The 15,900-nt window shown below is 52.8% G+C and overlaps 1 protein-coding gene across 1 annotated transcript in view; it reads left to right on the top strand.

Moving 5' to 3' along the window:
• Positions 1 to 12,156: 12,156 nt before the first annotated feature.
• Positions 12,157 to 15,900, top strand: part of MAP6 (microtubule associated protein 6) — a 39,866-nt gene continuing 36,122 nt past the window's right edge. Inside the window, exon 1 of the mRNA XM_086739754.1 lies at positions 12,157 to 12,939. Within this exon, the coding sequence (XP_086595880.1) occupies positions 12,212 to 12,939 (728 nt within the window). The 5' untranslated portion in view covers positions 12,157 to 12,211. The remainder of the gene's footprint in view (positions 12,940 to 15,900) is intronic.

Raw genomic sequence — 15,900 nt, forward strand, 5'->3', positions numbered from 1 at the left:
CTTGGGCTCCGCGTGCATGCCTCGAAAGAAGAAGGAAACTCCGTGAGTGGCGGATGCAAAGTGCAAAGTCGCCCGTCAATATTTACCCGGTCTTACAGTATAGGGGATTGCACAACGTACAGTGGCAGCGGTGGCCGCCCGCAGTCACCCTCCCGTATGGGGAGGAGAGGAACGCTGCCGGGAAGTGTCACCGGCTTTATGTCAATCTGACTCACCACGTGGTTAGATGGTAAAGATTTTGCACTTTTACCACCCAAACCTGGGAAGTTAACTCCCTTCAGGATTCAAGCGCCTGCCTCTTTCAAATTTTGCAATATTTGGATGTTCGCAGAGACGATGAGGCATTTGTGCGTGGGAATCGAGCTTTATTTCCCCCATCCCATACAAACCACCCTGCGCGCAGCAGGAAGGGACACGTACGGACAGGTCACGTGTATTTGCAAGTGGTGTGGTGAGGATGGGTTTCAGTCTCAGCCAAGGAGGTGGGCAAGCAACGCAAGGGTGTTTCACTGCTGAGCACGGGGGTACACGAGCAACCTCACACCACAGATGGATGGATGGATGGGTGGAGCACACCAGTGTCCATGTGCATCCTTGCACATGCTTGCGTGGGTGTATGAGAAAGGAAATACTACCTCCTTTTTGCGTTTCTGCCTCCAAGCAAGTGCTCGGTCTGTATTTCTGCCTAGTCACATGCAAAGAGCTGCAACTGGATGGAAAAAAAAAATAATAATCAGAAATTTGGGAGAAAAAATCCTCAGGGAACCGACAAGCCGCTCAGGTAAACAAAGAAATCATCTTGCAAGAGGCCCGAGAAAACCAAGGGTCTCGTAACCAGGATACAGAATAATACCGCTAACAGACTGAATTAATAAGCCGATCCACGGCTAAAGCACCGGCGCGCATACAAAGGCGTCTCTCGCTTGTCTAAGGGGTATTTCAAATCCCCAAGCTCACGGCGGCCAAGAATTGCAGAACAAAACTAAAAAACAACCCTTGGCAAAAGCAAATCAGAGGTGCTAGCTAAAAAATAATCCCTCCTCTTCATCAGGCCCTAGGAAGATGCGAGGCTAGGAGGAATTTACATCTGTTAGACTCCATTTTCTGGAGTCACTAGAAACAACAGGGCCCTGGTGAAACCCCAGGGGCTCTTTCCTAAAGACACCGGTTGCTTTAATTGAGCTGAAACCGGCTTTGGTCTCTCTTGCATCTCTCTCCATCCTTTGTCTTCTGCTGCAACTGTCAGGACCCTGTCTACTTCCAGAAAGCAAAAGAGGCTTTTAACTCTTTCTGCTCTGTTGCCTGGAGACGAGATGTTTCCTAGTGAGAAACCACCAGCAATCTCCAAAACGGTGCGTGGAGATCTGCAGGTCTAGGGCTTCTGGTCTTCCTCGGCTGCACAGCTCCCCAGGGAGGTGCCTGGTGGGACCAAGGAGGGGAGGGACATCCCTGGTCCAAATGAGGAACCTTTTCTGCTCCCAGAAGCTTCAAGCCAAGATCTGGAGTAGTTGTATTGCGAAGTATTTTGCTTGTAGTTTGTTACAACAAGGAAAGCCCCATGTTCTGGACTGATCATGAACAAGCCAATTCCTTAGAAGAGCTGATGAAGGAATGAAGCTGGGTAATATTTAGGTCCTGCTTTTCTATGGCTATGTCATTTGCTTTTCTACTTCCTTATATCTAGTCTGATAGATCCTGATAATATCATTCACAACTCTTAATAGTCATGGGATCATCTTTGAGGACTGGAAGGAAAACCAAAAAACAACCTCATGATGGAGTTAGACTGGTATAAAACCCATCAGGTCAAAACAGGAAGAAGGACTTCAGCTTTAGAGTGACTTCACATGGCTCTAGGTTGGAAACGGAGAGGTGAAAAGTCACCCTGCTGCATCTTTGGTGGACCACCACACCTTGCAGCGTCCTTCTTCTAGAAGGGAGCCATGCTGTAGCCTTACATCACATCTGTCCTTGTAGTATCACAATCCCCACCTCCTTGCTCTGGGGGAAGTGGTTTTATGGGATGGGAAGGATATCTACCGGGAAATGAGAAGATACAGATTTATTCCCAGGCTTTCCATGTAACTTTCAGCAACTCATTCAACCACCCCCTGTCTGGACATGGGTGATGATTTGCTAATTAAGAGCAATGATAACAGTGGAGAAACCTTCACTGGTCCTTAGACGAATCTCTCCACAGCAGGACCTACTCACCAAAAGGCCCATCTAATTTCTCCTGCAGCTGCATCTTTCTTTGGTCCCTTTTACATTTTCCTTCTCTCGTTCTCTTTGCTGACTTGGGTTTCAGTTGCGGGAAGGCTTGGGTGGATGCTCTTCTTGGGAGCATCAGAGAGAGGTCATCACTGAGCTGTGCTTGCAGGCATGGTGGGGACCTGTGGGACCACCCAGCGCTGATCATTAGCAATCCCTACAAGTCCCATGTTAGGGACTGGGAATTTTTTCTACTGTTTAATTTACCTTTATAGCTTAATTCTCACCTCCATAGTTTTTTAACCTCATTTTTCTGCTTTTTTTTCCTAAGTTTCTTACCATTTTTCCTTATTTTCCTAATAATACTCAAGCACTCACACACGTGGCCCACGATATACCTCCAACTACATTCTCCTCCGCTTTTCCCTTCTCAGGTATTTATAGTCATTGATCCGATCTCCTATGGCTCGTGTTTAGTCTGGGAAAACTAAGTTCCTTTGATCCCTCAATAGGTCGTCCTCTGTAATCCCTTTATCAGCAGCCCTTGCAACTCGGTTGATCAACGTCCATCTCTGAGTACAAGGAGGAACCCATAAAGACCTGAGTCATGGAGTTGCAGCCTTTACAAGCCACCAAGCTTTGCAAGTCAGCACAGTGCTTCCCACAAGATTTCTTGAGCAGAGCAGGCTGCGCACGGAGATGGGCAGAGGATACACCAGGATCAGGGCGGAGAAAGCCTAGCGCAGAGGACCTGAAGGGACACGTGCAAGGGGCAACACAGTGGCATGCAGGGGAAGCCAGGACACTGCATAGCTGTCCTGCTTTGCCCTGCCAGGAGAAGCTGGTCATGGCTCCTCGTGGAGTCCCTTGTTGAAGCTCCACCACACGTAGACCCTATGGGACTTAGTCCCCCAGAAGATGAGCCAGAAGCTCTCTCCAGATCACTGCTCCTCTCTTCTAGTCATAGATAATTCTTTTTTTCCCTAAAGCCTCTCAGTCATTCATATGCACTCTGAGAGCTTCCCACCAACCAATTCTTTTAATGCACTTGAATTATTCTCCTTATGCAGCACTCCAATATGGATTTTCTTTGGCTCCCATCCCATTCGGCCATGAAACACGCTCCCAACATATACGAATCTCAAACAAAGCTGACAAGGAGAACAAGAACACCCCAGGCAGTTCCTCATTCCCAGCACTTGTGCATGATTATAAAATTATTTAAGACATGACAAGCCACTAAAAATCCCCTGTAAGTTGCCACCTGCAGCGTTGTCATGTTCCCTTGTCCCTGGGGATACATGCTGGGGACAGGAGCAATTCAGACAAGTGTCATTGGTGCAGAGATGGTGCCTGCAAAGCTGCAGTCCCTCCATGATGGAGGAGAAAGGCTTCTAAGGAGATATGGGGCTTACACCAGGCCCACCTTGTTCCTGGTTTGTTTTTTTTCTTCATTTTCACTTCATTACACCTCTTCTTGATGATCTCCTGTGAGCAATGGGATGAGCTGCTATCCCCTTCTTCTGACACTCACGGGGAGGTGAGTGATGAGCCAAGAGCCGGTTGCTTCCCTTGAGATGGCTACCACTGTATATGGCTCTTTTTTTTTTTTAATAAAACCACTTTCCCCTCCTATAATGTCGTGCACTGAGCTTCCCCACACTGTTCCTACAATGCCATAATGTTATTTCCCACAATAATTGGTGGATACGTGTGTACGAAAAGGGAGGAACTTGTATGGACAGCATGTGATGAGATGTCAACTGGTGGTCCAAGAAAACAAGCTGATTCCTCTTCATTATCAGATCCAGCAGAGAAAACCATAAATCTGGGTGATCTCTTAACAGTGGTGGCATTCACTTGTACCACAGAGCCGGTGAGCATGCTCTTCACGCCATCATGAAACACAGGAGATACCGTCAAAGGCAGGAGAGACTACAAAAGCTGCCCCAGGATGGACTCCAGTAGCTGAAGTTTGACTGAAAGACATTCCAGTTTCATCAGAGGATGCTAGGAGAAGAAGATTCACCAGGTCCCCTGTTAATCAGCTCCCAAAATATCCCAGTTATCATCGCACGGAGGATGCTTGGAGCTCGTCCCTGCCCGCACGCCAGCAGATCCCAGCATGGATGGGACCAGGAACCACCGCTGTGGGGTCTACCCAAAGTCAACGTTGATTTTGGGTGCTGCAAAATATCGGGCTTGCACCCCACCACGGCACCCTTTGCATAAGGCAAACTTTTGGGCAGGATCACACCCCAGATTGGCGCAGTCCGATGCCAAGTGACACCCATGTCCTTGGCCATCCGCAAGACCAGCATCACGCTCAGCCATGGCCTTTTCCCAGAAGAGGCCAGAGACGGGGAAAGCTATTCCTGCTTTCTGCCACGGTGGCTGTAATTTAAACACAGAGGCACTTTTATTTATTTAATTCCTATCGTCTCCGAGAGAGGTTTGCAGCCAGCAAATCAATTCGGCTGATTAGAGCTAATGGATTTCACTTGATGCAAGCAATTAAATTATTTCCATAGCTGATTCCTGAAAGTGAATGAGCGGCCATGCTTCAGGATTTATATATAACTGTATATTTCACTGCAGGAGATGCTAAGCAATTTTTTTTTTCATTCTGCAGCTCCTAACTCCATCCAGGTCTGCCTGGTATCTGCAGAGCAGCCAAGAATCTCCTGACGCTGCAAAACTTCACAGAGCGGTTTCACCGGTGTCTCTTCTTACAAAAAAAAAAAAAAAAAAAAAAAAGATGGGTAGTGCATGACCGAGCGTTTTCATGCGAGGCGAGCGGAGAAAGGTTCGTTGCAGCGGAGAAAGGTTCAAAATCACTTTGTGCACCTGCAAATCCCCGGTCCGAAAATGGGCACAAGGTGCTGCGCAAGCCCCGACTCCAAAATGGAAGCCGTTGCAATGGGTTTGTATGGGCTTGCACCCGCTGTTTGTTTTTTTTTTTAATACTGCAGTCCATCGGAATGGAAACACTGCTTGCCGCCACCACCCTGTGCAGAAAGCAGTGCGCATGGAACACGGGGCCGGGGTCGGACAGCAGCGGTTTCGGGATGTCTCTCCCACCTTCGCTGCATGACCGGGAGAAGCCGATGGCTTCATCTTCCGCCAAGGGAAATGGCAGCACAGCCAGAGCCACCTGCCTTCGTAACGCTGGTTTTAAAGGTAAAAAATCAGCCTAAAAAGCGGTTAGTGCATCTATCATGGGTGCAGAGGATTATGCACCATACTTATGTGTTGGTTTTGCTCAGCGAGGGGGGCTAGGGTGGCAGCTTCTGGAAGAAGCTTCTAGAAGTTTCCCCTTTGTTCAGTGGACTCGGCCGGGCCTAGGGCGGACGCGCTGCTGGCCAGGGCTGAGCCAATTGGTAGCAGAATGTTCCCTGATAACGCCTCTGTGATAATGTATTTAAGAAGGGGAAAATGGAAGGAAAAAAAAGAGAAGATGTGAAGAAGCTGAGCGGGGGCAGAGACGGGGAGGCGCGAGCCTTGTGGGCCTTGCAGGCCTCACCCTCTGGCCTCCTGCCGGGCAGCCGACTGGGCCCAACTCGGCCCGGCCTGGCTGCAAGAAGTGGAGAGGAGATGAGATGTGAAGAGACCCTGAGAAGCATCTGCCTGAGCCAGTTGTGAAGAATTTCTTGTGAGAGGAACAGCTGCAGACGCCAAGGTCAGTGCAGAAGGAGGGGGAGCAGTAATGCTGCTCCTGGCAGAGATTCCCCTGCAGCCCGTGGTGCAGCCCATGGTGGAGCCGGCTGGGCCCCTGCAGCCCATGGAGGCCCACGGAGGAGCAGAGATCCCCCTGCAGCCCAGGGAGGACCCCGCGCCGGGGCAGGGGAGGAATGTGAGGAGTTCTTCCCCTGAGAAGGAAGCAGCGGCGTAAAACAACGCGTGATGAACTGACTGCAACCCCCATTCCCTCTTCCCCCCTGTGCTACTCCGGGAGGGGAAGGTGGTAGAGATAATGTTAAGCTCAGGAAGAGGGGGGCGGGGGGGGGGGGGGTGTTATCTTGTTCTCTGTCTCATTATCCTGCTTTGTATTTAGTAATAGTTTTCCCCAAGTCGAGTCTGTTTTGCCCGTAACGGTAACTTTAGGGATCTCTCCCTGTCCTTATCTCAAACCTTGAGCCTTTTTCCTTATCTCTCCCTGTTCTCTTGGAGGGTTGGGGGAATGAGAGCGACTGTGTACTCTGATCCCGAGCGGGGCTGAACTACAACTGCTTTAAAATACTACCTATTTTAAAGGTGAAAAATCAGCCTAAAAAGTGATTAGCGCATCTATCACGGGTGCAAAAGAGCACACACCATACTTACCAAAGCAATACACGGCGCATTGAGGTCTCGGAAAATTGTGTCTCTATCCCAACCTGGGAGATGCTCAGGATCTTCCTAAATCTTTAATTATAAGCACCCCTTTTAATTGCGTGGGATGTAAAAGCAGGGATGATATAATCCTCGTGGACAAAGCAATGCCTGTGTATAGACACCACTAGTTGTAATTTTTGGGTTTTTTTCCCGAAAAGCAGCTCTTTAATTCAGCCATCCCTATCAGCGAGGGCTCCAATCCCATCTGTAAAACGCGTTTCCGCAATTTAGAATCATAGAATCATGGAATGGTTTGGGTTGGAAGGGACCTTTCAAGGCCACCCAGTCCAACCTCCCTGCCAGGAGCAGGGACATCTCCAACCACATCAGGTTGCTCAGAGGCCCCGTTTACCTACAGACAACAACGAAATTAAGCAAATCCAGATAAAGATAAGAAAAAAAAAAACCCAACCAACCCTCAGCGTCCAAGATTCAATAAGGGGATGCAAAGTGTTGGATTAAGGAAACAATCCAGGCAGGAATAATCCTGCTTTTCACCACGCTCCCAGCAGCTGCAGGGGCTGCCTGGTGGGAATTGTCTTTTCTCGTCGTAATTCAGTATTTGCGCGGATTTCGGAGGCGTGGGGATCACCGGTTTTATTGGAGTTACGTTCCCAGTGGGAATGCTGGCAGTGCAGCCGTGCTGATAAAAAATCCGAGAGCTTTCAATCCGGGGTCTTCTTCACGTGGTTGGACCAGAACGGGGATGCAATTAGGCTGAAAATGGAATTTATTGGGTTCGGTAATGCAAAAAGGGAATCAAGAGAAAGGGGCGGGCAAAGAGGGAGGGATGGAGGGATGGAGAAATGGAGGGATGGAGGGATGGAGAGGAGAAGGTTGAGGCATGGAAGGATGGAGAGGTGGAGGGGTGGAGTTTGGAGAGATGAAGAAATGGAGAGATGGAGAAATGGAGGCATGGGGACATGGAGAAACAGGCATGGAGAGATGAAGGGATGGAGGGATGGAGAGATGGAGAAACAGAGGCATGGAGAGATTAAGGGATGGAGGGATGGAGAGATGGAGAGATGTAGGGGAGAAGGTTGAGGCATGGAGGAATGGAGGAGTGAAGGGGTGGAGTTTGGAGAGATGGAGGGATGGAGAAATGGAGGCATGGATGGATGGATGGATGGATGGAGAAATGGAGGTTGGAGGGATGGAGAGATGGAGGGATGGATGGGTGGATGGAGAAATGGAGGTTGGAGGGATGGAGAGATGGAGGGATGGAGGAGTGGAGTTTGGAGAGATGGAGGGATGGAGAAATGGAGGAATGGAGGGATGGAGGGATAGACAATGGAGGTTGGAGGGATGTAGGGATGGAGAGAGGGAGGGATGGAGAAATGGAGAAATGGAGGCATGAAGTGATGGAAGGATGGAGGTTGGAGGGGAGAAGGAGGAGGCATGGAGGGATGGAGAGATGGAGGTTGGAGGGTGGAGAGATGGAGGTTGGAGGGTGGAGAGATGGAGGGATGGATGCCGGAGGGGAGAAGGTGGAGGCAAGGCTGGAAAGGAAGGTGGGGAGTGGAGAACCGTGTGGGATTTGGGGTTATGGATCCACATTGGGAATAAGAGTTCCGAGGCGGACGTTGACCTCGCACCAAAAGTGGATTTTGGGGGTTGGGTTGGGTTGGTTTTGCAGCTGGAAGCCTGCAATGAAATACGAAAAGCCCGGCCAAAATAAAATAATGAAGTGTGAGGACGTGCACGGCTGTGCACACGCGTGTGTGTTCAGCTTCGTCCATAAAAACCCCAGGGAGGGGCAGTGGGTTCAGCAGGCTGGCAGTGCCGCAGCTCCGTAACGGTCTGCGTGTGCGTCAGTGCACACGCGTGTGCACATATGTGTGGGGGAGTGTGTATCGGTGTTTGGGTCTGTGTGCACGTATGTGCTTGCACGTCTGTGCGTATACAAGTGTGCACATAAGTGTGTGTGCAAGTACCTGCATGCATGTCTGTGTGGCATGCAAGAACATATGTGTACACATGTGCATGTATCACGTGCACGTATGTGTATGCATGTGTCTGTGTATGTGTATCTGAGGGCACAGCTGTATGCAGGTATATATGTGCGTGTGTGTCCATGCACAAAGGTGTGCTTGTGTGTACACAACTATCTCTGTGTATGTTGCACATGTGTGTGCTGGTGAACATGCAAATATGTGTCAACATGCCTGCTTGTGTTCCTGTTTGCATCTATGAGTGCACGTGTGAGCAAACATGTATGCATATGTGTGTCTGTCAATTCGTGCATGTCTGAACATATTCGCATGCATGTGCATGTGCACATGTGTGCATGAATCTGTGTGTGCTGGTGATTGTGCATACACACCTGTGCATGTGTGTGCATTTGCATGCATGTGTGTGCCCACATTTGTGCAGATCTGTGTGCATATGTGTGATTGTCCATGCATGTGCATGTGTCCGTGCATGTATATGTGCATATCTAGTGTGTGCATATGTGCATGAGTGTATCCACATGTTCATGTGTTCACAAGCATGCGCAGCATGCATATGTGTGGGCTTGCATATGCACATTTGTGTGCATGTGTGTGCATGGGTGATTGGACATATGTGTGTGCAAGTGCACATACGTGCAGGTGTGTGCACAGGTGCATGTGCATGCAGGTGTGTGCACAAACACATGCATATGCACATGTAAGTCTGCATGTGCTTGTGCATGCATGTGTGCATATGCAGTGTGTGCACATGCGTGCAAGTGCGAGCATAGCTCTGCGTGTGCATCCGTGTGTGCGGACAGCCATGTCCGGTCATGTGTGTGTTCATGTGGGTGCACAAGTTTGTATTTGTGTCTGTGTGCATGTCTGCATGCATGCATCTGTGTGTCCATAGGGATGCATGTGGGTGCATTCTTGTGATTGTGCATGTACATGCGTTTGTGCATGCGTGTACATACGTGTGTGCATGCATATGTGTGCATATCTGTGTGCAGGTCTATGTGCAAGTGTGAGTGTGCACATGTATGTACACGTACATGAGCGCATGCATGTGTAAATGCAAGTTTGTGCATGTGTGTTTGTGTACGTGCACGTGTCTTTGCATGTGTGGTGTGTGTACTTGTGTGAGTGCACACATGTGCATGTGCATATATATGTGCAGGCGTGTGCGTGCAGATGCGTCTTGCATGTGTGCTTGCATTCATGTGCATGCAGTGTTTGCAAGCGTGAGTGCGTGCACATGTATGTGAGTGTGCATGTGCACATATGTGCATGCATGTGTGTCTGTTCACATATGCCTTTGCGTGTGTATTGCATATATGTGCAGGTACGTGTGTGTCCATGGACATGAGTGTTTGTGCAGGTGTGTGTGCATGCACACGTGCATAGCCATGTGCAGCTATGCATGCACATTAAACGTGCATGTGTGTGAATGCGTGTGCATGCATATGTGTGCGGCCACGTGTGCTGGCATGCATTTGTATCCATGTGTGTATGTCTGCATGGGTGCACCTGTGTGTGCTTGTGTACGTGCACGTATGTGCATCTGTGTGCATGTCAGTGCATGTATGCGATTGTACAGGTGTGTGCAGGTTTGTGCAATTGTGCACGTGTGTGCATGCACGCATGGACAGGTCTTACGTGTGTGCCTGTGAGTGCAATTGTGCACATGTGCATGCATGCATGGGCATGCCTTGCGTGTGTGTGAGATTGTGGATGTGCTCATGCATGTATGGGCATGCTTTGCACATAGGCGTGCCTGTGTGTGCAGCTCTCCACATGTGCATGCGCTCATGGGCCTGTCTTACATGTTTGTGTGCACGTGTGTGCGCGAATGTATGCATCAACATGTTTTGCATGTGTGTCTGCAGGTGTCATTTTGCATGTGTGTATGCTTGCATGGACACGTCTTACACATGTGTGTGCCTATGTGTGCGATTGTGCATGCGTGCACACATGCATGAGTGTGTTTTATATGCACATGTGCAAGTGTGACTGTGCACGTGTGCATGCATGCATGGGTGTGTCTTACACGTGCGTGTGCCTGTATGTGCAATTGTGCATGTGAGCATGAATGCATGGGTCTGTCTTACATGTGTGTGTGAATGCATGCATTGGCATGCTTTGCATGTGTGTGTGCCTGTGTGTGTGATTTCGCATGTGTGTGTACACGTGTGGGCGTGCCTTGCACGTGTGTGTGCAATTGTGCATGTGTGCATGCATGGGCCTGTCTTACACGTGTGTGTGCCAGTGTGTGCCTGTGAATGCATACATCAACATGTTTTGCCTGCGTGTGTGTAGGTGTCATTGTGCATGTGTGCATGCATGCATGGACGCATCTTACATGTGAGTGTGCCTGTGTGTCAATTGTGCACGTGTGCACACATGCATGAGTGTCTTTTATATGTGCGTGTGCAGGTGTTACTGTGAACGTGTGCATTCATGCATGGGTGTGTTTTACACGTGTGTGCTTGCGTGTGCAATTGTGTATGTCTGCATGCACACATTGGCACGTCTTACATGTATGTGTGCCCATGTGTGCATGTGAATGTATGCATCAGTGCGTTTTGCATGTGTGCGTGCAGGTGTGTGTGTTTGCACACGTGTGCATGTGCCTATGTCTGTGATTTTGCATGTGTGCGTGCATGCATGGGTGTGCCTTGCATGTGTATGCCTGTGTGTGCGATTGTACACATGCGCATGCTTGCATGGATGTGTCTTACACGTGTGTGCAATTGCGCACGCGTGCACACATACATGCATGTGTTTCAATGCGTGTGTGCAGGTGTGATGGTCCAGGTGTGAATGCTTGTACGAACGCGCCTTAACATGCATGTGTGCTTGTGTGTGCAATGGCGCACGTGTGCGTGCACGCATGTGTGTGCCGTACGTGTGTGTGCCAGCGTGTGACTGCACACGCGTGTGCGTGCACGCACGTGTGTGCCGTACGTGTGTGTGTGCCAGTGTGTGACTGAACATGCGTGTGCATGCACACATGTATGTGCCATAGGTGTGTGTGTCTGCCAGTGTGTGACTGCACACGCGTGTGTGTGCACGCATGTGTGTGTGTGCCAGTGTGTGACTGAACATGCGTGTGCATGCACACATGTATGTGCCATAGGTGTGTGTGTCTGCCAGTGTGTGACTGCACATGCGTGTGCACGCACGCATGTGTGTGCCGTACGTGTGTGTGTCAGTGTGTGACTGCACACGCGTGTGCACGCACGCATGTGTGTGCCGTACGTGTGTGTGTCAGTGTGTGACTGCACACGCGTGTGTGTGCACGCATGTGAGTGCCGTACGTGTGTGTGTCAGTGTGTGACTGCACACGCGTGTGCACGCACGCATGGGCGTGCCCCACACGTGTACGTGCGTGTGCCTGCGCGTGCGGTTTTGCACGCGTGCATGCGCTCATGGGCGCGCTTCGCACGGGCGCGCGCGCAGGTGCGTGTGACTGCGCGCAGGTGCACGCGCGGGCGCCTGCTCACACGTGCGTGCCCCCCTCCCCGCCCCTCCCCGTGCCGCACAAGCCCCGCCCCCCTCATAGCCCCGCCCCCTCTCCCCTCTCTCTCTCTCCGCCCCCGCCCCCCCCCCCCCCCCCCCGCCCCATCTCCCCGTTCCCTCCCGCTCCGTCCCCGCGTCCGGTGGCGGGCGCGCTGGCGGGCGCGGGGGCCGCCATGGCGTGGCCCTGCATCACCCGCGCCTGCTGCATCGCGCGGTTCTGGAACCAGCTGGACAAGGCCGACATCGCCGTCCCTCTGGTTTTCACCAAATATTCGGAGGCCACCGAGCACCCCCTCCCCGCGCTTCCCCCCCGCCCCGCCGCCGCCGCCGCCGCCGCCGCTCCCCCTCAGCCCCCCATCGAAACCCAACCGGCTGGCGAAGCGGCGGGGGGAGGCGGCGGCGGCGGCGGAGGGGAGCAACCGGTTCCCGGTGCCTCACGACCCGGGCCGGTCCCGCATTCCTCACCCCCGGCCGATTCGGTGATGCGCCACGACTACAAACCCTGGAAAGTGCAGAGACCGGAGCCCAGCTGCAAACCCAAAAGCGAGTACCAACCCTCCGACACCCCCTTCGAGAAGGAGACGCAGTACCAGAAGGATTTCCGCGCCTGGCCCATCCCCAAACGGGGCGATCACCCTTGGATCCCCAAACCGGGTCCTTCCCCCGTCTTGGCTTTGGAACGGGCTTCACCGGAGAAAGCGGCTCAGGAGAAAAAGCGAAAGGTGCCGGCCGAAAAAAAAGAGGAAGACGCCGAGGTGGAGGATGAGCATCCCAAAGGGATGCGAGGAGGGGATGGGAGAGAGAAGGCTCGGGAGGAGGCGGGCGGGGGCAGGGCGGCCGCCGATGCTCTCAACAGGCAAATCAAGGAGGAGGTGGCGGCGGGGGTCAGCTCGTCCTATAGGTAAGACACCCCCTCTCCCCCCCAAAACCCCTATCCCGACCCCCAACCCGCCAGCTCCTCGCCGATCCTGCCCCGCTCCCCGTTTCCCGGCGCATCCCACCCCGGGAGGTGGGTGGGGATGGGCTGGTGGTCTCCTGGTCCTTAAAATTCCCGGTTTCTCTGGGTAGTGAATCCACGCGTGGTTGGTTTGTTTGTTTTTTTTTTTTTTTTTTACTGGGTGGGTTCAGAGCAGATTTGGGTGTCGCCAAAATCCCCCAAATTCGGACACCCACCGCCTCGACTTGCGGCAGGGAGAGGTTTGGGTGCGCAAATCCAGCCGTCCTTTCCCAGCGCATCCCTGCCAGCCCAGAAAATGATGCCGCGAAGCCGAAGGCCCAGCATCCCCATCGCGTCGCTGCATCCGGGGGGGGGGTCCCGCACACGAGCGGGGTACCCCACGCGTGGGATGGTCCCACACAGCATCCCGGAGACAAAGCATCCCGGGGATGCGGGTGACGCGCGTCCTAGGCCGCTTGGGTGGGGCAGCCTTGGGATGCTGCCATGTTTAACGCAGCGAGGCGGAAGGGAGGGGTAGGGGGGTGACACATCCCTCTGTCCCCCTCCCATCACCCCCAAAAAGGGGTTGCCCTTATTTCACCCCGAGAAGAGACACCCCCCCCCGCCCCAGTTTGGGATTCGGAGCGCGAAACTCCTCGCCGCGAGACGCTGCTGAGCGCTCGGATGAGTGGGGGACGCGACGCGGAAAGCCACGGTGGGGGTGGGCGGCTGCCCGCGTTGGCGAGGAGGGTTCGCCGCTGCCATCGTGGTTTTTTTTTCCAGAGCTTTCTTTGGCAGAGCCCACCGAGGCCGGGCTGGAGGTGGCGGAGAGCAAAGCCGGGGTTCGTTGTGACAAAAGCGTCGTCGCCGCCCTTTCTGCTCTTCCCCGGAGCCGCGCGCGCGCCGAGGTGTTTATGCCTTTGAGTGATGGATTTTTTTTTCTTCCCTAGGGAGATTTAGAGGTGACACCCCGCTGTCAAACAGGTGGTAAACTCACGCAGATTTAAAATTAGACTGGGTTTCATCCCCTCTGTCCCACCGGTGACTGCGTGGCACGGCAGAGCTGGCAGCCGTCCGCCCGCGTCCCCGGGTGGGAAACGGTTCAAGCAGTGAGATTTTGATTTTTTATTTATTTTTTTTTTTACTGTTGTTCGGCTCTGGGTGGGGACGCGAGCGACGCTGTGGGCTCGGGTGCGTCCGGGCGTGACGACCGCCGTTGGCTGAGACGCGAGCAAGTGACCAGGGATTTTCGGGATCTCTGTTTTCCAGGGGTGGAGGATGTGGGGAAAGGGTTTTCCAGAGGTGACACAGCCCTTTGATCTGCTTTGGCCAGCCGTGATTTTAAACTCGGCTTTGTTTTGGTCTGGTCATGGTCTGGTGGTGGCAGGACTACGGCGGAAAGCTGTCCTAGAGCCGTCGTGCTGCTCTCTTCCACGGGTGCGAAGGATAATTACACTTATTTAATTGCACATTTAAAAGCAGATCGCTCACCCTCTCGTCCTCCGCGTAGCCGGCCGCTCCAGCGAATTCGTGCGGCCGCTGGCGCGGCAGGGTTGGGTTTCCTCCCCGAGCTCAGCCCTGGAACGTAAGCGCCTCTTCGTTAATGCATAAGTGATGTTGTGGCTAATTGTTCCCATTTTCTGTTCAAATTAGGTGCCTTTTAAGTGTTGTTTATCCTTTGGCTCCTTTTTCAAAAGCCAAATTCTCCAAATCCTTGTTGCTATCAAGAACCTTGCTGCTCGCAGGAGTCCCTATTTGGGTGGCTTTCGAACATCTCCGAGGATGGAGACTCCACAGCCCATTTGGGCGACCTTTTGGGCCACCCAGCAGCCAAAATTATCTCCTGGTGACCTTTGGCCAGCGAGGAGTGTGGGTGGCTCACGTTGGGGCTGGGCTCGTGCTTGGATGAAAGTTCTCCAGCAGCAGAGAGCAGGGGGGAAGGTTTCCTTACAGTCCTCTGCCGCCGCCGCGAATCAGCATAATGGGATGCTCCGAGGCTGGGGAACAATTCCTTGGGGAAACCAAAGAGCTCACTGGTCAGGGTTTTTAAACTTCCTCTGGCCCCCTGAGTATTTTTTCCAGGCGAGCCTGGGACAGAGCAAGAGACTTGCCCAAGGTCACCGGGGAAGTCCATGCTAAAGGGAGGAATTCCCTTTTCTGAGCGTTTTACACCAAAACAAATGAATATTGCAGAGGCTCTGGACCTGTGCGACCTCCTCCCAGCTCTGCCCAGACCCGCAGAGCGGAGGCGATGCCCGCCGGTGAGGGCAGGGGAGGATGGGGGCTGCTCCCGGCCCAAGGGGCAGGTGGTTTGGTTGAGCCCGGGAGCCTTCGGCGAGGCCAAGGTGGCAATGGCAGGGCTGCGCCTGTCTGCAACGGACTGCCCGTGCCCGGACATCCTGCAGAATAAATAGGATTATTATATTATTTATTTATGTTTTTCACAGTCTTTATATTATCTTTTTATTATCATAGAATCACAGAATGGTTTGGGTGGGAAGGGACCTTCAAAGCCCACCCAGCCCAACCCCCCTGCAAGGAGCAGGGACATCTCCAACCACATCAGGTCGCTCAGAGCCCCGGCCAACCTGGCCTGGAATGTTTCCAGGGATGGGGCATCCACCACCTGGAATTTCTCCCCACCTTTCCTGCAGCCCCCTTTGGGCACTGGGAGCCGCTCTCAGCTCTCCCCGGAGCCTCCTCTTCTCCAGGCTGAACAGCCCCAGCTCTCTCAGCCTGGCCTCACAGCAGAGCTGCTCCAGCCCTCTCAGCATCTGCGTGGCCTCCTCTGGACCCTCTCCAGCAGCTCCACGTCCTTCTGCTGTTGGGGGCTCCAGAGCTGGACGCAGCGCTGCAGGGGGGTCTCCCCAGAGCGGAGCAGAGGGGCAGAATCCCCTCCCTCTCCCTGCTGCCCACGCTGTGGGG

The sequence above is a fragment of the Chlamydotis macqueenii genome, chromosome 1 (assembly GCF_036417535.1).
Source record: "Chlamydotis macqueenii isolate bChlMac1 chromosome 1, bChlMac1.mat, whole genome shotgun sequence".
In the NCBI taxonomy this organism is placed as follows: Eukaryota; Metazoa; Chordata; class Aves; order Otidiformes; family Otididae; genus Chlamydotis; species Chlamydotis macqueenii.